This window comes from Xenopus tropicalis, chromosome 2 (genome assembly GCF_000004195.4).
Source record: "Xenopus tropicalis strain Nigerian chromosome 2, UCB_Xtro_10.0, whole genome shotgun sequence".
Classification (NCBI taxonomy): Eukaryota; Metazoa; Chordata; class Amphibia; order Anura; family Pipidae; genus Xenopus; species Xenopus tropicalis.
Window position 1 is genome coordinate 91417869 of NC_030678.2, and position 27725 is coordinate 91445593.

A 27725-nucleotide genomic window follows, 5' to 3' on the forward strand; every position below is an offset into this window, starting at 1 on the left:
TTGTGGCATGACCTTAAAAAGGCGGTTCATGCTAGAAAACCCTCAAATAAAGCTGAATTACAACAATTCTGCAAAGATGAGTGGGCCAAAATTCCTCCAGAGCGCTGTAAAAGACTCGTTGCAAGTTATCGCAAACGCTTGATTGCAGTTATTGCTGCTAAGGGTGGCCCAACCAGTTATTAGGTTCAGGGGGCAATTACTTTTTCACACAGGGCCATGTAGGTTTGGATTTTTTTTCTCCCTAAATAATAAAAACCCTCATTTCAAAACTGCATTTTGTGTTTACTTGTGTTATCTTTGACTAATAGTTAAATGTGTTTGATGATCAGAAACATTTTGTGTGACAAACATGCAAAAGAATAAGAAATCAGGAAGGGGGCAAATAGTTTTTCACACCACTGTATTTTTATGGTTTTTGGAGTTATTTCCTTTTAGTTTAGCATGTCTCCAATTTGCAGCTATCTGATTGCTAGGGTCCAATTTACCCCAGCAACCAGGCAGTTGTTTGACTAAAGACTAAGAAGAAGGCCTGAAAAGAACAGTAGGTATTAAAGAAACAGTAACTGTAAAATTATAGCCTTAAAGGGCAATCATTTTTAGGCAGCTGGGTTCACCTCCATTTGAAATCTGGAAATAGACCAAATAAAAAAGGCAGATAATTAAAACAATAAAAAGCCAATGAAAAATTTGTTAAGAATAGGACATGAGTGTCTATAACATACTAAAATGTAATATAAAGGTAAACTTCCGCTTTTAATAGTTTTTATAGGTTGTTCTGTGATTTTATCGTTATTTTGTCTGGTAAATGTACACTTATTGACTTGCAATACTGCTCATGTGATATGTATTCAGGCTAGTAAGAATTACATATTTGGCTATGGTCCTGTTTCAGATTAAAATTACATTTGAATCAAAGGGCTTTTCTATACTGTTTCTTGCGTGGGTAAAAAAGTTTCAGATGCTGAATCCATTTTCTTTTCAAATATTCCTTTCTGTGACTTTGTGTTTCTGGAGTGATTGTGATGTTTGCTTCCTTTCTCTACAGAAGCTCTTTGTTATCATAACGTTCAGCAAGCACATTGTGGAGCAGATGGTGTCCCTAATCGGGTGAGTAATAGTACAACTGACTCATGTACTTATCACACGCTGAGCAATACAATTCGTCCTCTCTGTTGAAAATGTTATCCTGTTTTCTGAAGAGGTCACAGGCCTTTTATCATGTGTGGAAAAGGGCATTGATAATAGTAAAGGCCAAAACATGCTTTTTTGGGGGAAGGGGGGGGGAAATGTAGCAAAGTGCTACAGAAAGCTTTGTATATCACCCATGGGGAATCTTATCCCATTCCTTAATTCTTTTTGTACCTAAGAATAATCCCTTCATAGGTGGCATGCCTTGGCATGTCAATGTTTTCTGTTGAGTTTGCTTCAAATTTAATTGATTCTAAGTAGCGTTCCAGGGATGAGAATTAGTATATGCAGTTGTGGTCAATTCAAAATTGCAGCTATGCTTTTTGACGTCATTTAGATAGTTGCTGTGTGTAGTCATACATTCCCCAACATGCTCATTTCTGCAGTCAAAAGCTTAGATACACCCACTTTAAAAAAAAAAAAAACTCTAAATGGAGAAAAATATTTTTTCCAGTAATTTTTTTCTGATTTGTTGATCTTTATTAAAAATCTCAATGTGTAATGTTTAGGCCAATGTTTTACTTAAAAAATTTAAAGGGGATATATACCATAAATTTTTACAATGCACTAAACCATGTCAAATAGAAGGAAGTGCTTTTATTTTAATACCTTTGGGTTCAGATATGTCCATAACTGCTTGAAAACTGTGCTCTACCCAGACCTTATGCCAGCTTCTGGTTTAGACTCTTCAGTATATAGCTCAGAGCCGCCGGCCCTCATAGACTTCAATGACACAACCTCACCTACTTAAAGTGAATATTCATAGAGTGGGCGGGGTTTAGCGATGTCACAGCAGTCGGTTCCTGCTCTACTCGCTCCTCTCCCCTCCAGCAGCACAAGCAGAGAGACACAGAAGGAGGGAGGGGTTTCCCTGCTGCTGCTGCTGCTGAGTAAAGCCTGTCAGTCAGTGACCAGTTCCTGTGGGAGACTGAAGGACACTCCCATGTTTCATTTGCCTCTGGCTTCAGACTGGAGAGCTTGTGTATGCAGCTCTCATATAATGGCAGTTTTAGGAGGTAAAATGCTTTCATAACATCTTTCTTTCTGCATCATTTCACATTTCGAGGGAGGATGAATATTATAACTGAATTTAATATAAAATGTCTCCTTTAAAGCTTTTAGCTTTGGGACAAAGAAGTTTTTTTTTTTCTTCAAGCAAAGATGTGCACTAGGTTGTTATTTGAAATATCTAGGTTATTTTCCCATTGATACAACATTGAATAGTATAGTGGTGGGGGAGATCCATTGCACAGGAGGGAGGAAATATTTGCCAATACAGAAGCCACAGAAACCAAAACCAGTATCCCTTTAACCTGATAAAATGTGCAGTACTCTAAGCTCCCACAAAGTATTATTCTGTATATCTGTCTGCTTGATCAACTGGGTAAAGATCTGTGACAAATAGACATGCCATGTCTGTCATCAGTCAGAAGTCAGAGGATCACCACTGAATCCCATCTTCTCTGTATCCTTATAAACAAGGCAAAGCAATATCTGGCTGAACAAATTTACCTGTTTGCCAGCCCTCTCCTGCACCCAATGAACAACGGTGCAACATATGTTCTAACTGCGATAGTATAGTACTGCCTGTCAGTCATTGTTAATGAGTTTGTTTCCTCAAATTATTCAGAATCTGTGATCTATTACTATTTGTAACACAGCAGCAGTTTTTTCACTAAATTTGGTTTAAAAACTTTTATCATGTTCTTTATTTTCATTTTGAAACACTTAAGAAAAATCTGTTATCAAGTTACATTTGTACATCTATTTTTTATTTATCATTTGCATTTTTATTCAGCCTCTAACTAACAGGCAGTCTGGTTGTGAGGGTCAACAAACTAATTAACTAAAAAGCAGGTTAACTGGTTGGCTGGCTGGATAATAGAATCACATAAGGAGGCTGTTCACCTATAAAATAATGTTTAATATGATGTAGAAAATGATATTCTTAGACAATATGCAATTGTTTTTAATTTTTTATTATTTATGGTTTTTGAGTTATTTACCATTTTATTCAGCAGCTTTCCAGTTTGCCTTTACAGCTAGGGTCCAAATTACCCTCTCAACCATGCACTGATTTGAATGAGAGACTGGAATATGAATAGGAGGGGACCTGTATAAAAAGATGAGTAATAAAACTTAGCAACTGTGAAGCTTTACAGCTACAAGGAGTGAGAAGAAGAAGTCAAATAATTCAAAAACTATAAAAAAACAATAAATGAAGGCCAATTGAAAAGTTTCTTAGAATAAGCCATTCTATGACATACTAAAAGTTAATTCAGTGGTGAACCACCCTTTAACTTTTTATTTAGGTCCTCTTTTATCCACTTCTAGACATTTTAACTACTGCTTATTTTCTAGAGATGCAACCCTAGAAAGCAGGGATTAGTATAACCTTTTATGTGCTACACATTTGAAAACCACCAAGGCTGTGAGTTGCTAGGAAATCTATTTCACACTAACTTGTTTGTTATGTGAAAATGTAGAATCTCTGGTGCTGGTATGCTGACATCTAAATAAATGCGCTTGATTGGCAAAGTGCTGTGTCAGATATTGTCTTTTGGTTACATTTGTATAAAATAATGTTGAAGAGAGGCTTTATAAGAACAGTTCAGTGTAACAATAAAACTGGGTAAACGGGCTACAACATCAATAATGTTTTTTTTTTTTAAATAGTTAGACAAAAGTGTAATTTATAAAGGATGCAGTGAGTGGATGTCTAACATAATAGCCAGAACACTACTTCCTGCTTTCAGCTCTGTAACCTAATCGTCAGCACCTTGAGGGGGGCACATGAGGCATAACTGTTCTGCATCTAATCCTTAGCACGCATGTCAGATTCAAAAGTAAACAGTTATGTCCCACAGTGCCCCCCTTCAAGTCCCTGATTGCTTATTGACTTTTAAAAGGATAGAGAGCTGTAAAAGAGGAAGTAGTGTTCTGGCCATTATGTTTGACTCCAGCCTTTATAGATTATATTTTTGGCCAACTAACAACATCGAAAACATTTTTTTAATTTGCACAGTCTATCTATTTACCCAGTTTCTTTTTTACACTGACCTGTTCCTTTAAGAGCTGCATAATAGGAATTCATATATTTCTAAACCCCATAAAACTAATGGTGATTTGTTTATGGAAGACATTACAAATGTCCGGAATTGTGTCTAAGGAATGTCAGTGCAAAACACATTATTGGCAGCAGTCACCCCAAAACACAGACATTAGCAAGTTAGGTAAAATAGAGCCATGTATGTCAAGAAGTGAAAGGCTTTTTTTACAGCAAACTACTCTTTGTATTTTTCCCACAGGCGTTTTTCTTGGTAGCAACTATTTTAAGTTTGCTACAAACATGAACTCTTGATTCTTTTCTTACACTGTCACTTTTTTGTGTTTAGATAATAGTCATAGCATGTAAATGAAATCCAAGGCATCATTTTTAAATTTGGTGTATGATGTCATTCTAAAACAATCTTTCTCTGGTTTGTGAGAACGACCAGGATCATTCAAACCACAAATTATCTACAAATCTATTTGTGCTGGCATTCTTCAGACTGCAGAGCTGCTTACTATTAGTAATGGCCACCTGATTTCTTTTGCCTGTTTCCAGGGACCTATTTTTTATTTATATTCTTGGGTTGAAGGTTATTTTAGGTCCTATAGCAGAACAAAATGTTTAAACAAGATGTTTCTTTAATATAGTGCTATTTTAGTCTTTGTTTTCCCAATTCTCAGTATAACAAAACCATGTTGAATACTGTCATTCTGTAAAGAGCCAGTGATCTGCAGTATTCCCCAGTAAAAATTATATCTTGTGGCCTTTTAGGAGGTATCACTGTTATCACAGCATATATTCAGATGCAGCTAGAAAAACATAAGATTGGTGAACCTTGATACCTTTCTTTGTCAGATATAAGGGAACTAAACTTTCTACACACATTGAAAGGATAGGTGTCCCTATCCCAGACCTACCTACCAGTTAGTGGGAGGAACCTCTGGAATCCAAAATGTATTATTCGTTTTTTCAGCGTCAATTCCGAATCCAATAGCTCTCCACCTAAAACCTGTTGAGGGTATGTAGAAGTCAATGGCAGATATCCCGTTCCCTTCCTTGGCAAATTTTTCAAAAAGTTTTTGTGCGACAAATTGTAGTTATCGTGTAACCAAAAAAGTTAAATTAAACATGACACCTAAATTGCTTTTTTTTAATTAAAGGAGAAGGAAAGGTGGAATCACCCCAGTTATTAAGATCACTTACCTGATACCCCAGGCTGGTGCTCCTTTTGGCAAAAAATCACAACAGCCTGGGGTACATACAGGTGAGCATTCTTCTCTCCTCCTTTTGTTGTGATCCCGGGGCCCGCAAATGTGCAGTAGAGTAAAAAAAAGCCGACTTTTTTTTTTTTTTTAAGTGCGGCTTTTCAATCTACTATGCGTGTCCAGCCGGCACAAAGAAAGGAGACGGAAGAGAATTTCTTGCCTAACAGTTTGGCACCCCCCCCCCCCCCCCCGTGATTCCCCCTTTCCTTCTCCTTAAAACAACTATACCTTTTATAAATGTGTCTCAGTTGTAATTGTATATTTCCCTTCCCTCTTTTATGCCTATGAAATAGCAATCACTTTCTGCATTTCACTGCACTCCTCACATTCTCCATCTCTACTCACAGTCTATAACTGATGCCTGTGCATCAGGTCCCCCAATATTGCACATCCCAAAGATTCTGGTATGATGCTTTATAACAGTGTCCACAAAATGGCACCTGTCTACTTGCTACGATTGTCAATTCCAAGACTGAATAACTCAGTATATATAGGTGCTTTGAAACGTTGCCTGTTTTTCTAAATGTTTTTAACAATAAAGTTGAGTGCACATTTGACATAATCACCAGACTTCCCTAGTCCATGTTGATTGGGGTTTACTTTGTCTCTTGCCTCATAATGTTTTGCTTAGTATTAACTCTGTGGTTACCCATGTAATTCTCTGAACAAATATTGTTTTTGAGCAGTACAAAATCAGTCAAAAAATTTGCCCAGTTGGCATGAAGTTAAATCTAACTAGTGGCATAAAAAATACTGCAGAAGAAAAACCACAGTGTTTGGGTTAGTAGAATAAAACTAATTATTATATACCAAACCAATAAAGCCTGAGAAAGAACCCTACACAGCACTCTTGCCTTGCCAAATGGGTATATTTTTATTTGCAATATGTTAAAGTAACTGCATTCTCCACACTGGTAATCACACAGTTTTGTCAAGGTTGTGTATGTACAATTCGTGAGCCCTGAATTACCCCCAAAAATGAATAACACAACCAGTGGTTGATGTCTTTGAATTGAATGCATTCAATGAATGAATTCATTTGTGTAAAAAATAAAATATGATGATGAATTAATTAGTTCTTTTGATATGTATTTGAATAAAATATACATATTTACCATGGCAAGTGCTTAAAACCCAGTTCTTTAAAAAAAAAAAAAAAAAAAAATATCAAGTTGATGATGATGATGATAAAGCAAACTGTGGGTCCATTTGCCCTTCGCCTATTAATACTTCAGGTCTCTGCATATGTCTGTGTTATTTTACAGGCCTTTAACTTGCTTAATTTCTGCCACATGTCTTTTGAGTATCTATTGTGTAAGACCACGCAGCAATCACAATCATAATATAAGCCTTGTTACCCTCAAGCCTTGTCAAATTCAAAGAAGTTACACAGGCGTTGTTACATATTAATACCAGGCCTCCCTCAGACTTTTATTTTGTAAAATTGTATATTGCACCCCAACCCCTCCCCCAGCCCACTTAAACATTATTGAAACAAGAATAAGCTATAGTTTGCATCTACTCCACTCTTGTTTTTGCTGTTAACTTCTGGGTATGCTTTATTAAGGGCTTAATATGAAGTAATATAGAAGCAAAGTTAACTAGAATTGTCACCAATAAAGTGGTAGTTTACCTTAGAATAATTTTAAAGTATGCTGTAAATATTAATAGTCTGAGTCAATTTATAAATAGACTTCAAAATTTCTCATAGGCTTGAAAACTAGACTGCATTCTGGCTATTAGTGCAGCAGAATGGAAATCACCATGGAAGATAAATAGTAGAGGAGCTGAATAGAAAGATAATAAAATGAAGAATTACAATGAAACTTAAAGACACACAGTAGCCAATCTGTTTTTTGGTTACTGGGTCAGTTACACCCAACAACAAGGCGATTGTAAGTGGGGTAAACCCTGGGCGTTTATTTGCTGCAAACCAAGTAATGTTTCTGGGCAAACCCTTTCGTCAGACATGTCCAGCTATTTTAAATGTAAAAAATGTTAGTGAAATGCATGTTAATATGTATGCTTGTTTTGCATCCGCAATATACAGAGCAAACTTTGTCCTTTGCTGTAGAGTTTCTAGATTTGATTATCAAAACTAGACATCAACCACTGGTTGTGTTATTCATTTTTGGGGGTAATTCAGGGCTCACGAATTGTACATACACAACCTTGACAAAACTGTGTGATTACCAGTGTGGAGAATGCAGTTACTTTAACATATTGCAAATAAAAATATACCCATTTGGCAAGGCAAGAGTGCTGTGTAGGGTTCTTTCTCAGGCTTTATTGGCTTGGTATATAATAATTAGTTTTATTCTACTAACCCAAACACTGTGGTTTTTCTTCTGCAGTATTTTTTAAAACCTGTATTGTAAATGCCATTATTGGCAAGAATTTTTTTTTTATTTATTTTTCATTTCCGGCCACTCCTTTTGATGGCATTGCTGAACTCTGTGACACACACACCTACAGATAGTTTCATAATTGAATGAATGGGACTTTTCCTCCTACACATAGTTGATCTTTGCTCTTTCTGATCTATTCTATTCACGGTACAATTTTAACAGCATTCAGTGTGTGTGTGTGTGTGTGTGTGTTAGCTGTCTGTGGCATTGCCTTTTTTATTACTTCAGAGGAGGTTTCCTTAAAGGGAACTGCTACTGCTAGAATAATATGTTCTAGTTGTTCCAGCATTATACAGTTCTATTGATATTTCTCAAGTGTTTCAGTTGGATGCCCTTCTTTTATAATGATAATAATTAGATTTTATTTATAGAACATTTATTATATGTACACAACCCAAGTTTAAGAAGAGTTAATAAGAAAACACTCTTAGAGGAACAAGGGGAAGAGGCCTTCAGCATAAATCATAATATATTAATATTTGCAATTGACAGTGTGTCCTACAAGCATTCTGTAGATAAGAAAAGCAAATTTTTTGGGAAATTGTGAGGGGGTTGGTTGGTTCATGTCGATCCACTTCATTCATGGGGTAGAATTACCAAATATCAGTGGGGGCACACACTGCAGAAACACATACAGTGGCATCTGTAAAGCCTTTGCAAAATTGCGTTGCTGGTTAAAATTGGAATTTACAATTCTTCTAAAACAACAGCTATGTAAATATCAACAGCAGCATTAGCACAATAATTATTAGTGCCACTTAGCCAGCATTTTGATGGTGAAAGAGGAACTAAGAGAGAGGCTTTCTCAGAAAACAGTAATAACCTAAAAAGATGTGATCAAATAAGGTACTGAGAAGCTTCCTTGTACTTTCCCAGCCAACGACTTCTTTCAAGTGCTTACAAACAGATGCTATCTGCTGTAAGCTTTTATATGATATATCTCCAGCAAGAGTTGTTTTATTAGCTATCAATTTATCCTTCAAGCTGTGCTGAATTAATGGCAGCACAGTCTTTAAAAAGTGAAGGGGCAGTTCCCTTCAGACAACTGGGATATAAACTTGTGTTGTATAAATATATACAAAAGAAAAAAGTGTTGTGTGCATTAGAGGAATCTTTCCTGCTCCTATATATATATATATATATATATATATATATATATATATATTATGTGTGTGTGTGTGTAAATCCTACTTAAAATGAGGTTCCATTTTATCAGATGTTAGGCACAGGAATCCTATAAGGCTGAGTGAGCTGCAGTCTACACCTCGCTCTAGAGTTTTAATCCAGCACAAGTCAGAGTGCTGCCCCTGCCATGGGTACAGGTGTGAGGTCTCTCTATATGGGTACTATGTTCTGCAATATTGCCCACCTTTGTTCTCCAGGGCTTGCATCTATATCCAACTTCTATTAAAGTGCAGCTCTGACTCAGTGCTAATTTATAGTAATGAGCCATACTAGTTATTGATTCCTTGGGCAAATGCAGTGGATCCCAGGGGTAATATATAATATATGTCACAGAATAAAGTGTTAGCCTGTGCTTAACTCTGTAGAGTCCCATTAACCATAGAACCTATGGTGACAGCATAAAAGCACTATACTCCCAATTCTGTAGGGGCTATGGTTCTGGGTATCGTTTTTTCTGTAAACCTCTGTAGCTTTATATATTGAAGCATAACAGAGTGGGTAAGCTGCAGCTCCTCTTGCATGCTCATTTTAAGCAGCATAAATATATATTAGTCTGTGTACTTTATTTTTTCAATACATTTTTTGTCACATTGGCAATTTCAGGTTTTAGAGGATTTGGGAGATGTAGTTCTGCAGCAGCTAGAAATTAGATTACAATTCCTGATGCCATAGGCATAATACTATACAAATGATCTAATTAAACTAATGAATTCATATATGCAATATAATAATTATATAATATGAATACTAATAAATATGGATATGTAAAATCCATCATTTTTAAAGTGTGAATATTCTTAACTATGCTATGAAAATTATATATATATATATATATATATATATGCATTTTCCATGGTTACCAAGCTGTATAAGGTTTATGTCCATAATCTGCCTTTTGGGTTTTTTTGTTTTTTTTTACTGCTTCAGTTTAAATGATGGGCAAAGTGCTCAATAAAACAATGAAAATAAAATAAGGAATCGTTCCAGGTTACAAAGTGCCAGCAGAATTTACAGCTAATGACTTCTTGATTTACACAAACCAGTTTCTCGTAACTTCAGCTTTTAAACAAGCCTCACATTCCTTAATCAGACCCACAGCCTAACAAAAGGAACATGCTCTTTAGTTTCTTTCAGATTGCAATTGAAGCATCAACTGTTAAATGATGTGTGTATATATATATATATATATATATATATATATATATGTGTGTGTGTGTGCTCTAAAGCCGTATGCACCTGGGGTTTGGGTTTCTCTCCAGGGCATTTTAATCTATAGAGGGTGATTCAGACTATTGAAGTCTGAGGTCCGTTTTGAGTCATCCCAAGTGGCATGCTGCTATTGGTGTAGCTTCAAGGAAATGCTTGGTAAAATTACATGAGAATCTTTATCACTGCAGGAAATGACAAGTCATTAAAATACTAACCGTTGGTGCTTATGAGATCACTGCTTGGAAAGAAAAAAACGTTCCAAAGTTCACATTTTCTTATAGATTTAATGATGTTATTGTTAAGTAGTTCAGTTCTGTACCTACATTGTAATGGATATAGTGCTTTCTCATCATACTTCTATTCTAAGATATAAAGTAGGAAACCATTAGTAAATGTTTCTGTAGCTTATTCCATAGTAGATACACAACATTGTATAGTTTGATTATTAGCAATATTTGCAATATAACATTTTGGCACCACAGTAAATAGAATGTGATAGTACAGCTTACCTAAACCTGCTTAAATGTGCCTTCTATTAAGCTCTAGCCAGATATTTTATGTCGGTGTTAAAATTTTAAAGGGGTCCTCCAACCAAAAAGTGTTTGTGCAAGGAAAATGTAATTCTAATCCACTTTCCAGTATACATTAAGCATTTTCAGTGGTTTTAAAGTGTTTTTGTAAATGTAAGTGAAAGCAATAGTTGGTCTGGCTGTTTACTTTCCCTTCACTCCTTGCTCTGACTCCTGAAGCAGTGTTGCCACCAGCTGAGTAAAAGACTTGCAGGAGAATTGGCTCCTTTTACATTGTTTTAAAACTCCGACCCAGAGAACAGATCATATACACAGATGCTGCCCAGTAACACCCTATGAGTTTACCTTCCTCCTGCTTTAAAACCATTGACATTTTTTTTAAATCTTTTGAATCATTCATACTTCCTTAATAGTCATGTGACTGCATGTTACATTTGGTTAACAGATTAATGATTATTTGTATGAAACAGCGTTGGTCTGTTTTTTTCATTTATGATATCTTATATATACCAATGTGGCCTAGTTGGCCAAACTTATAACAAGGTGGGGGGGAAGAGATTGGGAAAGGAAGGGGGGGGGACGGAGATTAAATGCGGTCGAGCATACTTTTTTCTAACATATATTTGTTAAAGGAAATCTATAAATCTAGAATGAATACTTAACCAACAGATTAGTTTATATTATGTTAAGTGACCTATTAAAGAATCTTACCAAACTGGAATATTTATATATCAGTAAATATTGCCCTTTTACATCCTTTCCCTTGAGTCACCATTTAGTAATGGGCTGTGTGCTCCCTCAGAGATCACATGACATGAAATAATGCTGCATTAACTGTAACAGGAAGAACAAAAGACAGAACTCTGTCCATTAATTGGCTGATGTAACCTAGCATGTATGTGTGCCTTGGCTTGTTTGTGTGCACTGTGAATCCTATGATCCCAGGAGGTGGCCCTTAATTCTTAAAATGGCAATTTTCTATTTAGTGGTACCCAATAGCACATACTACTAAAAAAGTATATTTTTATGAAAATAGTTTAGATGAAGCAGGGTTTTACATATGAGCTTGTTTATACAATATATTTTTATAGAAACCTACATTGTTTGAAAGGTATAGTTTTCCTTTAAAGGATATGAACCAGTTCCTGTCAGTTTTCCATATTTTTTCAAATGTGCGCAAATTGTTGTTGAGTAATGCCGTGAGTTTTTCCATCTCTATAGCCAACCATAGTGTATTGTGTATCTCCTGCATCATTGGAAGCAGTTTTTTTTCCTTTCAGGCATCTGGTTGTCATACATAGATATATACACATAGAATAAACTTTTGTTTATTATGAGCAAGCTGGGTCAGTTACGTAACAAAGGGGCCAACCATGGATCAGGAGCTATATCAGTGGTTAAGGTTTCATTTATGGTTTGAAACACTTCTGACCACAGTTGTTTAATCAGAGGGCATGTCCACCACATAAGCATTTCATCTGCTGTTTCTCCACATCCTCCTAGGCACAGGTCCATTTATTATTTGTCTTTACAGTAGCAATGCTTACTGTTGGAAAAAAGTAAGGCCCGTCCCAATTTACTATTGATTTCCTGCAGTGTTTCAATTTGAAATAACATGGAAGAGAATAGATTCAATTTAAGGCCTTCTAGACCTGCTTTGTGTTAATGTAAATAAAATTCTCAATTATTTTGGGGGACTTAAGGTTCATTTGGGGCATATTTACTAAAACTCTAAAGGTGGCCATACACGGTAAGATCTGCTCGCTTGCCAATCTTTTCCCGATGTATGCAGCTACTGGTGGGAGATATTGTTTGGCCCTGGGGCCAAATGATCGAATTCGAATGGAGGGTATAGGCACCCGTTGGTTCGGGGATAGCGTCAATGAGCCAATGTGGTCCCAGATCCGACAAAAAAAAATCAAACCTGCCTGAACGATATCTCTAAAAAAATTTTTGCCGCAAAGTAGGATCCTCCAGGGAAGGGAAGAGACATCTGCCACTGACTTCTACACGATCCCGACAAGTTTTAGCTGATGAATTGTCAGATTCAGATTTTTATCCATTTTATCTCAAAGTAAATTTTGAAGAAGTCGCTTCTTTTTCCTCGACTTTTAGCACTAAAAAAATCTTGAATTGGGGTAAAAAAAAATTAAACCATTAGTAAATGCCTTTCCTGAACCAGATAATAAATAATGGATTTCACTGCTTAAATCACTGAAGATACTAATTAATATATGTGCCAACTCGATCCTGACTGTCAGAGCCTGTTGGGGGTCTTTGAGAAATCTCTAGTTCTCCGTATTGCCTTATTTTACTCCAATGTATTTTTTGAACGTTAAAAATGTAGACTTTTTTTTAAAATTACCGTTATTTATGTTCATGTTCATTCTTATTACTACCTGTTGGAACTGCCGTAGTGCTTGCTCTGTCCAGGTGCAATACCTTAACAGATTTGTTTAATACTAAACAGATTTGTCGTAGTGGGTTTCCAGCTGGGAAATGAACCTGTCATTTTGGTTTGTTCCTCCATTCAGATGCTACAGTGATTACAAGATAGTATTGCTACTACTTTTGACACTTGCTGTTTTTTGGAACACATTGTAATTCATGCTAAAACAAATCAGCAGCCCTGCTTCTGCAGCTTTATGCTTGGATTCAAATAACTTTTTAATACACTATCTCCCAGTTATGGCAATAAAAAGTAATTTATTGATCAGTTGAAACCAGACAAAGGGATCTTAGCTCAGTGGAAAGCCAGAGCAAGCACTGTGGTACAAAATTGAGGAATAATGCCAGTTTTTGAAATAGTGAAATCTGTTAATTTGGCAATATCCCACCTTAATACAAGGCAAATTTTCTGTTAAATGCAGATGTTTAAACCTAAACACAAATGAATGCTGAAAAAAGCCAACATTGGCCTCAGTTCAAATGTGAAAAAATTATTTCAGTGTTTGTTTTCCATAGCCTTGAGGAAAAGAACATTTTATGCCTAGATATACCAGACTAGAATAATGTTCAGTTTTAATTTCTGTTGGATCATAAATCAGAGAGTAAGTCATTTTTTATAATTGAGGACTATTACTCATATGACCAAAGATTGGCATTGAGAGTTGCAGAAAACTTGATTCCTATAAAGATGACTCTATTTGCCTTGTTGCCTTATTAGTTATATGCCCTTTATAATTTTAGCCTTGTTTAAAATAATTAGGTTGACAGGGCTGTCATTTGTTTTTGGAATTACATTGACCAGCCATATATACATATACCACATACATGGATATTGCAAAGCAGTTAACTATAGCCTATTAAATATTACTAAACTGAGCACTTAGGTTTTAACTCTGGGTGTCAAGTCCAGCTTAAACTGATTTATTAGAGTACTGAGTTTGTACTTCCCGATAAGCAGTTTGGCCCTTTTTTTAGCACGTGTTCTTGTAATCTTACTTTACAAGTTCCTGCCAATAGCGGTATTTAAAAGAAAAATATATTGCATTAGTGGGAGGAGGACTGGAGCAAACATTGCTGTGAATTCATGGACAGACAACAGTAATTACCTACTTTGCCACATTTGCTGAAAGGAATTTAACTTGTATGAATCAGAAATACTGCTATTTTGATTTACACAGAGACCACATAGATAAGGAGTATCTTTCTTTTATGTGGGAATTATAAAACCTGATTTAAAGAATGCCCTAACACGCTACTTGTTCACTAACTATAAATCCAGGTTTGTAAAAAATATTGGAAAACAATCCAACATTATAATTACTATTGTGTTTTTTGTTGCACCAACATGTTCGCTGTGATTTATAAAGATTATTATTATTATTAGAACACACACACACCCCACCCACCAACAAATTCCACATTGCCGGGCAATAAATAAGTGTAAAAATGTAACATTGATCATACAATTGAATACAAAAGGCATTTTTCAGTTGAGCTGACAATCTAAATCACAATCACACACAGTTATATTTAATTGCCTGAATATGCTTGTTTTTGCTTCTGCTTAAAGGCTTGTATGTTGTTACTGTAACCCAAAATTAGCTGAGCACTTCTCTGAGCAATTCTTTTCAGCCAGGCTGCAGACAGTTATGCTATATATATTCTTCTATAGAGTAGTATTGTCCAACTTCTGCTCTCCCACTTTGTCCATCCCTTTTAACCCCCTATAAGCTGTCATTTGCCTGTTTAATCTTTGTCTCTTGTTGCCTTCTCTACTATTCTGCCTTGTCAACTATTTTGTTTTTCAAACTGCCAACCAGAAATGTAGAGCCTGTGGCACAAGGATTATTACCTGTTTATATGGGTGCTGTAGATTGTATGTTCAGTGTGCTTCCAGGGGTTAAATTGAACATGATCACACCTTTTTGCCTTTGAGGTAACTGCTGTGATATGCTGTGTTGTGCCAGGTCATGTCAGAAAAACATGTACATTATGTATTTATGTTTAGCACCAGCAGCACAATCGGTATAGTTCAAATGTTACATATGAGAGTCACCTGTTACATATCAAGATTCCAGCATTTCAATTCACACTTCTCCCAGGCAGATCTGGAACCTCACAGCATCCCTATATAATAAGTTTTTTTTATTTATTTTTTAAACCTATTTTACTGGCTATCCAGAAAATCTTGGATTTGTATTGGATGTAAAACATGGCCATACTGTAGGATTAAGAAAGGGTTTGTAAGAAATGTCCTGTAATGGAAGATTACCTGTTATCCTGGCAGAAAGTGGTATTTTATTTATATCATACCTTAGTAAAGAAAAAAGTTCCCTTTGTTTACTGTAATTGGTAATGCTGAAAAGCACCAGTACTATTTCTCTCATACATTTGATTCAAGTGAATAGGCTGCAGCACTTAGTATATTTGCTTTTTCAATAAATCATTACTGGCCAATCACAAGTACTTAAAATCCATTATTTCTGCACTGGTACTAATAACAAATTTTTCGCAAAAGTTTTCACCTGAATCTGTATTTAAATTATTACAAAATCTAAACATTATATCTGATATTGCTGTGCTATCTGAATCCGAACAGTATATTTTAATGTGACATTGTTTTGTCCTTTCTTTGTTTTTATTTAACAAGATATTTAGTATCTGCTGATGAATAGCAACACTACTAATGTTATAGCCTAAAACTTTTAAGTATAAGTCAGCCATTACAGGAAATTAAATCCCTCCCTGCTACACCGCCAATTAGTCCCAAAAGTATTACTCTGTGGGGGCCATTTAGCAATGGTCAGATTTTTTTTTTGTATTGTGATTTTTAACCGATAAAAGTGGCAAAAAAAGTTGTTACTTTTTCAAGATTTATATGTGGAAAAATGGCTAAAAATCTGAATCCAACAATTCACCAGCTAAAACTTGATCATGTAGGAGTCAATGGCAGATTTTTGCCACTGGTAATTTGTGTGAAGATTCTAAAAAGCAGAGCTTTTGGTTGCAACAATTAGAAAAAGTTTTGCGACTTTTCTGCAACTTTTTCCTGCATGTACTTTTTGAGTTCAAACTTTTAGTAATCTTTTTAGTTTTAGTAATCTCCCCCTAAGTGTCCTTTAAAAAATGGGGGGTTGGCTGGTGCCATCTTGCACTGCTTCAGGTGATCTTCTTTTAGAAGACGGAGCATGCAGAGTTTAAGCCATGTCCAGATTTGTGTATGCTTCTGTGGGAGAGCACTCGAAGCAGCACAAGGTCCCTACCGACCCCACTGCACAACTCTGCATTTTTAAAGGTGGAACAAATAGAGAGACACTTTTTAAATTATTTTGGCGGCACCAAGAGGGGGCCATGGGTGAGAGCCTATGTATGCATGACTGTAGTTTGAAAAAAAGAACAATACTGTTGGGAAAAGGTTTTGTGGACAGACGAGGCCAATATGGAGGTTTTTGGCAAGGTTTTGGTTCAAAGAAATACAAGAGGCACCAATCTAATACTGCCAACTCCTCAATAAACATAAAACCTATAGTAAAGTTGGTAGCATCATACTGTGGGGTTGTTTTCATCAGTAGGATCTGAGTCTCTTAAACTAAAGGAAGGAATCAATGGTGCAAAATACAGGGAAACACTGCAAGATAACCTGTTTCAGACTCTCAAAGAAAATGAAGCTTGGGAAAAAGTTCATCCTTCAGCAGTGCAGTGATCATAAGTACAAAGCTAAAGTAACACTGGAGTGAATCAAGAGCATAAAGGTGATTGTGGTACAATGTTCTAGTCAATGCCATATTTAACCCTGATCAGCCTGCAGCAAATCTGCCTGTAAGAATGGGCCAAAATCACAAATACTTAAAATCTGCTACTGTGGCAAAAGGTGCTTTAAAATATAAACATATGACAGAGAAAATAGTTAAGGGACAGATTTATCAAAATGTGAGTTTAGGGATTAATACATAAAAACTCACCCGCGTTCTATTCATTCCTATGGGATTTTTGAAAGCGCATTTATCAATGGGAGAAAGTTAGAACTCCCCATTTGAAAAATATGATTCTAACTATCCAATAGGAATGAATAGAATGTGGGTGAGTTTTTATATATTAAGCTCTAAACCCACATTTTGATAAATCTTCCCCTAAGTGTAGTATCTCATCATCATTTAAATTAAACAACTGCTGCAGGTAATTAATACTAACAGTGATACACACCAAATTAAGCAAGTGGCTTGTTAATGTGTAGAACACTGAACCCAATTGCCATTTGATTAATAATTTAATGTTTGGTATTTGGAAAAAAAAAATATTCTTTCATGTGCAAAAATCGATGTTTCGTCCACAATTTAGGATCTCTCTCTCTCTCTATCTATCCTATCTATCTATCTATCATCTATCTATCTATCTATCTATATATATATATATATATATATATATATATATATAAGAGAGAGACAATATATAAATCCTTTGCAGATATTACAGACTTTATGATCAGTGAGTGGGAAGTGTAAACCACCTAGGTTTTTTTGCAGTCTTTTTAATGGGAATTGTTTAGCTTTAATTGGAGCACTGCTGTGCGGCAGTCTATGAATGAAGTGCGAGAAGCATTAAAATTGACAAAATTGGCATCTTTTATCATTCATTAAATCACCAGTAACCGCTAATAATTTTCTTATAGAGCCATTAAATGAGTCTTAAGAATTTATCTTTGTTACAAGCTCCCTGCTTGTACTCACTCCGCAAATAAACTGCATTGATAAATTACACTATATTTAATTTGTTCTCCTTTGTTGCCGAAAAATATAAAGGGCAAAACAAAACTGTTCAAATCGCTCACATGCATCAGGAGTGTGTATATATTTTATATACATCTTGAAAGACAATAAAGTATGTAATGCAGACACAATATCTGCCCTAAATCAAGAAAGCCCAGCTTAGTTGGATACAAATGATATACAATCTTGCAGAACAAGATCTATAAGTAAAAAAAGAACATCCAATCCAAAGTAAGAAATCTCACTGACTTGAGTCTTGAAAAAAATTAATTTTATTAAACATATATATTTATATATCTATTTCTCACTTGATACATAGCTATAAAGAAATTTAACAATTACAGGATTTATTGATTTATTAAAATCAAATTTTCTTGGCAGTTGGAGGTTGTACATCGGCCTTTAATTGTAGGGTTGGAGCAACCCTACAATTGGAGTTTGGATCAGACTTAGTGATTTTGTTACTATTTGTATAGTTTTATGTCACCTACATATCTACAGTGGGGTCTAACATGTAATAGCAGTCTGGTTGCTTATATACTGGTATTGTGTATGGCAACATCACCATAAAGCACTATGGCGCTTAACAAGAGGTGCTGTAAACTATTTATAGCATATTAAAGAAATTAAAAGCTAGCTACAATTCAATACAAAAATAATGCACATAGTTTATCTTACTGACAATACTCTAGGTTCAAAATCCTTGTATTCAGAAGCATTACAGCCACAACACAATACTGAGTGCAGAAAATACTAGTTTCAAGGATTAACTAAACCTTACTACATAGTGTTCCCATAAAGCCAATTATAAACCGTATGTGCCTATAATATTTAATATGCCACTTTTTCAGACTTTTGAAAAAAGGCAGAATCATTCAATAATACATATTTTAAGACCTAACTTTTACTGAAGGTACAATTTTTTAAATTTTTACATGAAATGGTATCTGCTGTTAAACTAACAAAAATCACTTGTAATTTAACTGCATCCTTTCCAGTAAATATGTTTGAAGCTGCTTTCTTTTAATTGTATGATTTTGTCACACCTCTGTTACCATGTTACATATGAATCCCTGTAAAAAGCTTCCTGTAGAACCTAATTTTGAATGCCTTTTCTGACCTCAACTGAAAAACCATTAAATCGCACTTTCACTTTCTCCATACCATTCATCCTGTGTATCCTGTGTATGTTTGATTTTTTTTCTTCTTTTTAAGTCACTGTTCTATGCTACATAAGTACCACAAAGTGCACCAATGCAAAATTACTATTCATTAGGCTAAATAGGCACAAACACACACTTTAAACTACTTCTGGCAACATTTTTAGAAAAATTCAAAAAAGTCAAAACTGTAGTGGTTTAATTAGAAATTGACTTGATCTTTGATGAAAAGCTACTCTTGCTGATTGACTCTTCAAGAAAAATTACAGGAAAGGGAATTTAGTTTTAAATTAACTGTTTTTGCACAGCTGATTGTATTTCCATAAAAAGAACTGTTAGTATATCTAAGACATTAGCTTTAGTTTTTAGTGTTAGAATGTATTTATGCTATTTGGGTGTATTAAAAGTAGATAACATGGTTTACCATTCCACTTGTTAAGGGTTTTACATAAAGTTAATCAAACATAAATGCCCAGTTTATATTTGTATCTTTGTCTGGTTTATTGCAGAATACATGGAAATAAGAAATAGTCATTTTACCTGTTAGCAGACTGCTTGTGTCTGGTTGCTCGGTAAATGTTCAAGCACCAATGCAGTCATCGATCAGCATAAGTAGCTCATACTATTTCCAGCGAGTCATTTCACTGAATTCTATCCCAAGAAATACAAGGATGTTGTTACCATCCCTCCAGAATGATTCAAGTGTTTTCCCATAACTTCATTTCTACTATCATGTGTGACAAATGCATTTAGTAGCCACGAGAATGTGCCTTATTAATTTGCCTGTTAGGCAAGATTTCTCTTGCCTATTCCTGTTTTTTGTTTTTTTTTTTTTAATCAATATAATGCTAATAGGTACACTAATTTCTATTTATGAAACAAATCTTATTGAAAAAAATATTTATTGAAATAGTATAGTGTAAAAGTGGATTTTTATTGTTGCTGTGTCCTAAAGCTGGGCATTGTTTTATTATATTATATATTATTATACATTTTTTATACTAGAAATATTATACTTTATACCATTGCTAATTGTTTTTCATTTTATAGGGAGTCTGTTGTTCAGCTCCTTTATTACATGTTTTATATGTTTGTCTCAAGAGTATTTTATTTTGGCCAAGACGTTTTATTTGATATGTAGCAAGAGCAAAGTGCATTGTATTTTTGTTTTTCAGTACATATCACCTTGCAGTGTGCTGAAGAATGCAAAAACAACTTATACAGAGAATTTGCAGCCATTTTACAGACTTGTAATTGGTTAGAAAGTAGTTCTGTTGCACTGTTGTGAAAGGACTTTGACACAATCATTTTCTAAGGAATTTATTTATATACACCTATCCTTTCCTCCATCCCCCAACACTCCTTACCGTTACACTTAAATTTAGTTTTGTGTGCGTTAGAAATCTGGTAGGTAGTAAAGCGGCAGGAAAAAAACCATTAAATGCACCGGCAGTCACCTGTTAAAAGCTTTTATGTGTTTAACACAGTATCGCAGGAATACTGTAACTCGCTACATCACTGATGCTCTTCTTTTCAATTTTTTTCTTTCCAATAGTGTATTTCAAATAGCATTACCCCAGCAGTATTTAATGTGTTTAGGTTTATTGCCATATTTATTTGCATATTTACTAAATAATCCACACATCAGGAATAAGCTGAATTCTCATGTATAGAATCTGATTCGTAGGTTGCTCACGTCCTGCTAAGTAAGAGGGATTACACGTTTGTTCTGATTGTTAGGTGTGTTTGCCCTGCAGTGACAGTAGTTCTCATGTGCTCCTGGTACTGTTAGAAAGTGTGTGCCACTCGGCTGTACTGTCTGAGAGAGTTTATACACTGTGGGCTATATCTCTTGGCATGCTGGTCAGTCAGCAAGAAAGGACAGTGAATTAAACTGGCTGCATGTAATTGTATTAAACTTCAAGCAGCATTGCTTGCTAATGTAAGCTGCCATTTGAATGTAGTGTGGTTCTGAGCAAGGTCCACACAGTACTTTACTTCCTTTGTTCTTGACGTTAATCACTGACTTCTGGCCAGCAAGGGAGGTACATGCATACAGAGTTAGCCCATTCTGTTGCAATCGTATGACGCATAGGTGAAAATCCTAACCCCTTACAGTTCTAACCGAGATCCCAGCACTTTGCTGAGCCTTGTAGTGCAGCTCTGGCTAGCAATGCAGGGGTTAAGTGAGAGCATTAACGAAAGCAACGCCTTCCAAGTCACAAAGGGGAGAGACAAGGGGAAGGGTGGGCAGTTTCTGTTTCAAGTAAGGATGACACAAGCACCACTCATTTCCTTATTAATCGGTTCAAACCAGTTCTTACAGGAACCACTGGTGATAAATGTGGGAGTTCTCAGAAGTCATTCATTTCATTTTGTGCAGAGCTTCAGTGCACACAGCCCAGCTCCGAGCCTCCCTCAGTAGGCAGGAGACACACGCATTACTCACATTTCATTGATTTCCTATGCTGCCTCCAGGCACGCTTTAAGCATCACAATCTTACTTTATTTTCTAATTCTGCGGAGGGTAAGTAATAAATATACATATTAACTATTTTTTCCTGGTGTTTGTTTTTCTGCTTCTTCTTCCTTTCCATCAAAAAAACTGCCTGCACTTGGGATGCACACGGATTCAGGGTTATTCCAAGCATCGGTCCGTCTCTACAGAAACCCTTTCAGGAATATCTGGAAGCTCAGCGGAAAAAACTGCATCATAAAGAAGACAGCGGAGCCCCTCAGGTGAGGAAAAGTCTCTTCCCTAAACTTTCCTGTAGGATGTGTAGTACATGTTGTGACAGCTTCACTTTCATCTGGGTGAAATATTGCCTGTCCTTCTTTTTAGCACTGACATTTGCTAGTCGCTTTGTTTTTAACCGTGATTTATTCTTCACCTCAAAATCCTATGCTCCATTATCTTAAAACACTGTATCAGCAAATATCTCCTTTTAATACATTTAAGTCATTTTGGTAATACACATTATGATGGATTTTTTTTTTTTTAGAAAATAATATTAAATGAAAACAATGCATTTTAAACAAACAGCCTTTATTTCTGTATAGAATTATACAGCCCTCTTGCCTTACACGAGACTATCCCTTCAGTCCTAACATGTGCTTGCTGTCACTGAGTCTTATAGCACTTTTCGGCAAATGGAATGTCTTTGTAATATACGCTTGGTGGGATAAAGCAGCAACTTAGCCTTCGCAGGCTTTTGAGATTGCTCTTATTACCATCAAGTACAGGGTCATCTGTTGATGAGACAAGAGGAGCATAACCATGCTGTATATCTCAGTTAGTTTTTAATCCATACTCTTTATCTGGGAAAAAATAGCTGCCATTCATTTTATGTAAAAAGGGAGAATCAATGAATTTTATATATGAATTATGTATTATTCCTAGACATATTTAAACACTCAAAAGTAGAGCAAAGGGGTAACTTTCCAGAAACAGATATGAGAAACTACACTCTCAAATCCCTGTCCTATTTATGTTTGCTAGAAATATTAAACTTCCAGTGGTTCTTAAAGACCATTTTGAAACATATATACATGTTTAAGGTTTGATAAAGCTAAGATTGCAGGAGCTGCCTGGCAAATGGCTGGAAACATGTTTTACTTGCACTTTTGATTTTTTTTTTAACCAGTGAATCAAAGGGGCCCAGCGTGTAGCACTATAACTGAGGCTGAACTATGGCTTCCAGCATATCTTGATAGATAACTGTGGTGATTGGGATGGCAGGGTTTATTTATTAGTAGCTAAAGGGCCATATATTTAGCCTCTCTGCCTCAGGACATCACAGCAGAGTATAGAATGGATAACGATACTGCTTCTTGTAGCACTTGCATTATAGAAACATGGACTTACAAATGTATGGGTCATTTGTAGCAGTCAAAGTAATAGCTCCCAATCAATCACCCCAGCTCCAGTAATTTGTGGGCAGTTAGGGCAATCCTGTTTAATCAAAGGTGGATATTCTTATTCTGTGTAGGAGAGAGGGCTGAGTCAATGGAAAGGTCAAGTCCAAAGATGTAAAGCAATAAAGTATTTAATGGAAAATGCAGGTCATTTTATATCGATAGAATAATATTTAAAACAAATATTTACTGTCAGTATAATAGAATAGCATAGTAGAAAATATAGTGCTCAGACGTGTTGCATTGTTGCACAATTGGTGCCAGCTCCCAGTATATGAAGCAGCAGAAAAAGCTAACAGTAATTAAGTTGTTAAGTTGCTGTGTGAAATGTGATGCTGCCCCCCACAAACTAATCCCAATATAATCTGTCAAAAAAACAATTAGCTAAACAGGAGAATAGCTAGACATCAGCAATTGTGCAACTCCCCCCCCCCCCCCAGTATTATAGAAGCTAACATTGGTGGGCATCATATTCTTAATGCTTGTTATTCCATTGAGTTTTTTGCCTTTATGTGAATTGTGTACTCTCCCTAATCAAACAATGACTCAAGAATCTGTCCACAGGGCAGGGTCACTAGGGTGCATTACAAATGGAAAATTGCATTGCTGTAGTTTTGTACCGTAATAACCTTACTGTCTTCTATTGTGCTTTTTGTTTCTGCAGAGTGAGAACTGGCTATCGTGGGCGTTTGAGAAGCTGGTGATCATTATGGTTTTCTATTTCATTCTGTCCATCATCAACTCCATGGCACAGAGCTATGCCAAACGGGTGCAACAGAGAAAGTTATCTGTAGAGAAGACTAAGTAAAGGGATTACACCCAGGGGATTGGGAAGCAAGGGAGGGGGGTGGTAAAGGGGATAAAAGATGATGCTTCTAAGTGGAACTTCAACTGACATGATTAACTGTTAAATACAAATTACTGAATCTGGAACACATTTAAAAAAAGAACATTATTTGTTACAAGTTATTTTTGATTTTTTTTCACAATATAAAAATCAATTGATGTTCAGAGATGTCTATGTGGAAAAGTGAGACACACCATTTTCATGGCCTATTTTTCCTATGGCACGTTTTCCCTAACAGTTCAAATTCTCCCTTAAAGCTTTGAATAACAGAAAGGTTTGCAAACCTTTTTTTTTCTCCACTTAAGGGGCAAACTTATTGGGTACTATAATGACGAACTAGGGCAATGCAGAGCATTGGTCTCTAGACCCCTTCAGATTTTAAAGAAAAATGAAGCTGAAAAATGAAGTTAAAATACTAAACCATTGCAGATATTTCTGTCTTATTGGAACTGGATGTGCTCCTTTCATGTCTGTAACTTTATTCTGGAAGGCTACATTGGTGGATTGCTGTGCAGTCTGTTGTGCCTCCATCCAGATCTCTTAATACGTTTATAATGTTTGTGGAACTTCAGAAACAAAGACTAATTACTTTTCCCAGTGTCTTAAGTATCAGTTTCCTGGCCTATACTTGTACATGAATATAACTAGAGGCTTTCACTGCATTTGGATATATTCTGGGTAATTTGGCTATGACCTAACACAAGGCAGACGCCCTGCTGGTATATTTGTATGTGAAGAGCCAACAGGCGTTTTAATCACCTTATGTGAAATATTGCAGATTTGGCAAGAACTGGTGCATATTGGGTTATTCTCTCTTGTAAGGGGATGCCAGCATTGGAAGGGAATAGTAATCAGTGATGTCACTTCTTTTTACTGAAACCATCACACAAGGTTGGTACCTGTCCAATTCTGTAAGAATGACATTGTTTTTTTTTGTTTTTTTTATATTCTGTACATATAGAATGGAAAGCTGAAACTGAACTTTATAAAAGCCACCTTTGATCATTCCAGAACTTCTTGTGTCAGTTCTTCCTTGTACATTTACCACTCCTTTGTCATCTGTGCTGCGTTTTATATTTCCATTGCATTGATCCCTTCTGCCTCCACTCCCTTCGGAGTTACGTTTGTTGCGTGCATGTTAATCCTCCCTGCAGAAAACCCTTTTGTCTGTGATTTCTCAATCCTTTTTGCCTTGCAGAAGCAGGAAGCAGGAAGTGTGTGCTGAGCTTCTGGCTCTGCCTTTAGTACTGACCTAATGATGCAGCTGCCTTCCTAGAAAACTTATTCACAGCTCCATTTGCTATCTTGCCCAAGCTGAGTCATTGGGAGTCACATTAACTCATAAGTACACACTTTGTCTTTCAGACTTTGTCCTTCCCAACTGGGATTATCCAGGCATTGTGCTTGCACCCTGTCTGCCCAGTTTGCAAGCTATTTGTCCTGCAGCCAGTATATAACTAGGAAACCAGTGACTAGATTTGTGTTGTATTTTGTTATGTGTGGAACCTTTGATTTTCCTGAAACTTTTCACACAGTAGCTACAAACATTTCCTTTAAATTCGTATAACTGTGTCTTCACAAACTGACACATTTGACCCAGACTGTACAATTATCTGCTCTAGGAGCAGAACTTTTTCTCATCTCTCTGGCGTTTACCTTTGCTATTCTACAGTTATTCTGCGTTCACTTGTTGTGCTTCTGATTCTAATTGTTGGGAAAGTTTCAACTTGGATCTTTAACGTTTCAGTGGCGCACAAGCTTTTTTTTGTGTGTTTATGTGTTTGTTAAGTCAATGGCTGTATCCTCCTTTTTGAGTACAAACATGCCTAGTGAGTGAGTCAGCAACTGATGACGCAGATGGGACTGTTTTGCTATTGAATTTCTGCAGAAAAGGTACTCAGGCATTATCATAAACAAATAACATTACATATGCTGCTTAAAACTACACTTAAAGGGGCAGATCACTGTAAGATTAACTTTTAGTATGCTGTAGGCAACATTGCTTTAATGTACTTTTTGTTCTGTAATCTTCAGGTTTAAAATGGAAACTAGAATGCTAGGATCTATTTACCATAGCAATCATAAAGACTGCAAAATGAATAGGAAACCTAAGTGTTACAAAATAAGGATAGCAGAACTAAAGCCTCAAGGTTTTTTTAGTTGCCAGGCCTAATGAACCTAGCAACCAAGGGGCATTTTTATCTACAGGCTGTAAAGAGACATAATAGGAAGGCTAATCATTGAAACAACATAAAAGTATCAAGTGAAGACCAACATTAACTTACCCTTTAATTTTAAATAAAAATATTTTTATAAATAGGCATTTCTATGAGGTATCCTGTTTTTTTTTTATTTTCATCTGCATTATGGGATCTTTTGTGAACCTAGAAAAGCAAATGCAGAATACAGTGATTATTTTTATTTATTTTGACTTTTCACTGCAGTTTGTTCTGTTTGCTGTGTGCTTCCTAATGTATTGTATCAAAGTGCTTTATAATAAAAGGTCAGTAACCAGCAGTGCATGCTCCAAACAGGTCATTCCCATCACCTGCTCTTTACCTTGCCCATATCGTCGTGACATCTTCATGGCTGTACCATCCTGTCGGATAGCTTATCAGACTGATGTTGACTGTTGGATGTCATGGCAACAACAGTCGGTAGGCTGTCTGACATTTTGGTGTCTTTCACGTGACCAACTGTTTTCATCATTCGCTTCTGTTTCTTTGGTTTGTCACAGTTATTTCAATTGTCTGTGTTTATTTTTTTCCAGTACAGCTTCCCAATATAATAAAGTTCTTAACATTAAACAGCTATAAGATTAAAGGTATACTGTCATCAAAATTTAAAAAAAAAGTATTTTGTTGTATAAAATTTTTTGTAGCAACCAAGCAGTGGTTTGAATGAGAGACTGAAAGATGTATATAAGAAAAGTAATAAAAATGAAGGCTAAAAATAACACTATAGCGTTACAGATCTATAGTTTTTGGCTGCCAGGGGCAGAAGAGGAAGGCAAATAATTAAAAAAAAAAAAAAAAACAGAAACAGCTGAAAGATAAAGCAAAACGCCAGATCTTTTAAAATACATAAAGATTCTCATGTTAATTTATTTTTTTGATAGAAGAATACATCATGTGATGACAATATACCTTTTAAGATCCATTTTATACTTGCTGAAATTGTTTGCATGGTCCCACTTTATGTAGTTATTTCAACTGTTATCTGTATGACATGTATCATCACAGCAAATGTGTTCTGTAGAAGGGTCAGCAACTTATACTGCCCTGTAAAAATTGCTACAGCACCCTGCAGAGCACATACTGACTTGCTTTTTACACTGATTTAGAGCAGTGCAGCACAGTGCATTCGATCACAGATACAAGTAGCCAGTAGTGAGCTGTAGTAATCTTCCTCCAAGCAACATTCTCCCCACTGATTTAGGTAGGCTTCATTGTCAACAGCATTGTTAGCTGTTCTTGGCAAGAATCAGCCATATAGATTGAAACACAGTGCCACTGAGCTGCTCACCCCCAGTGCTCCACACATAACCCCTGATTCCACACAATAAGGAAGGTTAATAATTAAATGTAAATGTATAAAAACAAAAATGGCAATAAAGCAAATTCATGACAAAACCGGCCGTTTCCTGACACACAGAAATTCTGTGCAGTAGCTTTATTGTATATTCTCATCTACTTTTCTTTACATTTACTATAGAATTTGCAGGAGCCCCTGTGGCCAGGGGAGCAGGTTTT

The 27725-nt window shown here is 35.9% G+C and overlaps 1 protein-coding gene and 1 long non-coding RNA gene across 3 annotated transcripts in view; one reads left to right on the plus strand and one right to left on the minus strand.

Annotated features, from left to right (window-relative positions):
* vmp1 (vacuole membrane protein 1) overlaps window positions 1-27009 on the plus strand; it is a 109843-nt gene extending 82834 nt beyond the window's left edge. Inside the window, exons 10-12 of one of the 2 annotated variants that reach the window (XM_031895884.1) lie at window positions 1046-1107; window positions 21848-21950; window positions 23791-27009. In XM_031895884.1, coding sequence (XP_031751744.1) covers window positions 1046-1107; window positions 21848-21950; window positions 23791-23934 — 309 coding nt within the window. In that variant the 3' untranslated portion in view covers window positions 23935-27009. 2 annotated transcript variants of the gene reach the window in all.
* LOC116408854 lies at window positions 3260-19940 on the minus strand. The gene is made up of 3 exons (XR_004221325.1): window positions 19752-19940; window positions 5162-5249; window positions 3260-3301 (listed from the first exon to the last, which is right to left on the minus strand). It is a non-coding gene; the product is annotated as an uncharacterized LOC116408854 (long non-coding RNA).
* Window positions 27010-27725: the final 716 nt, after the last annotated feature.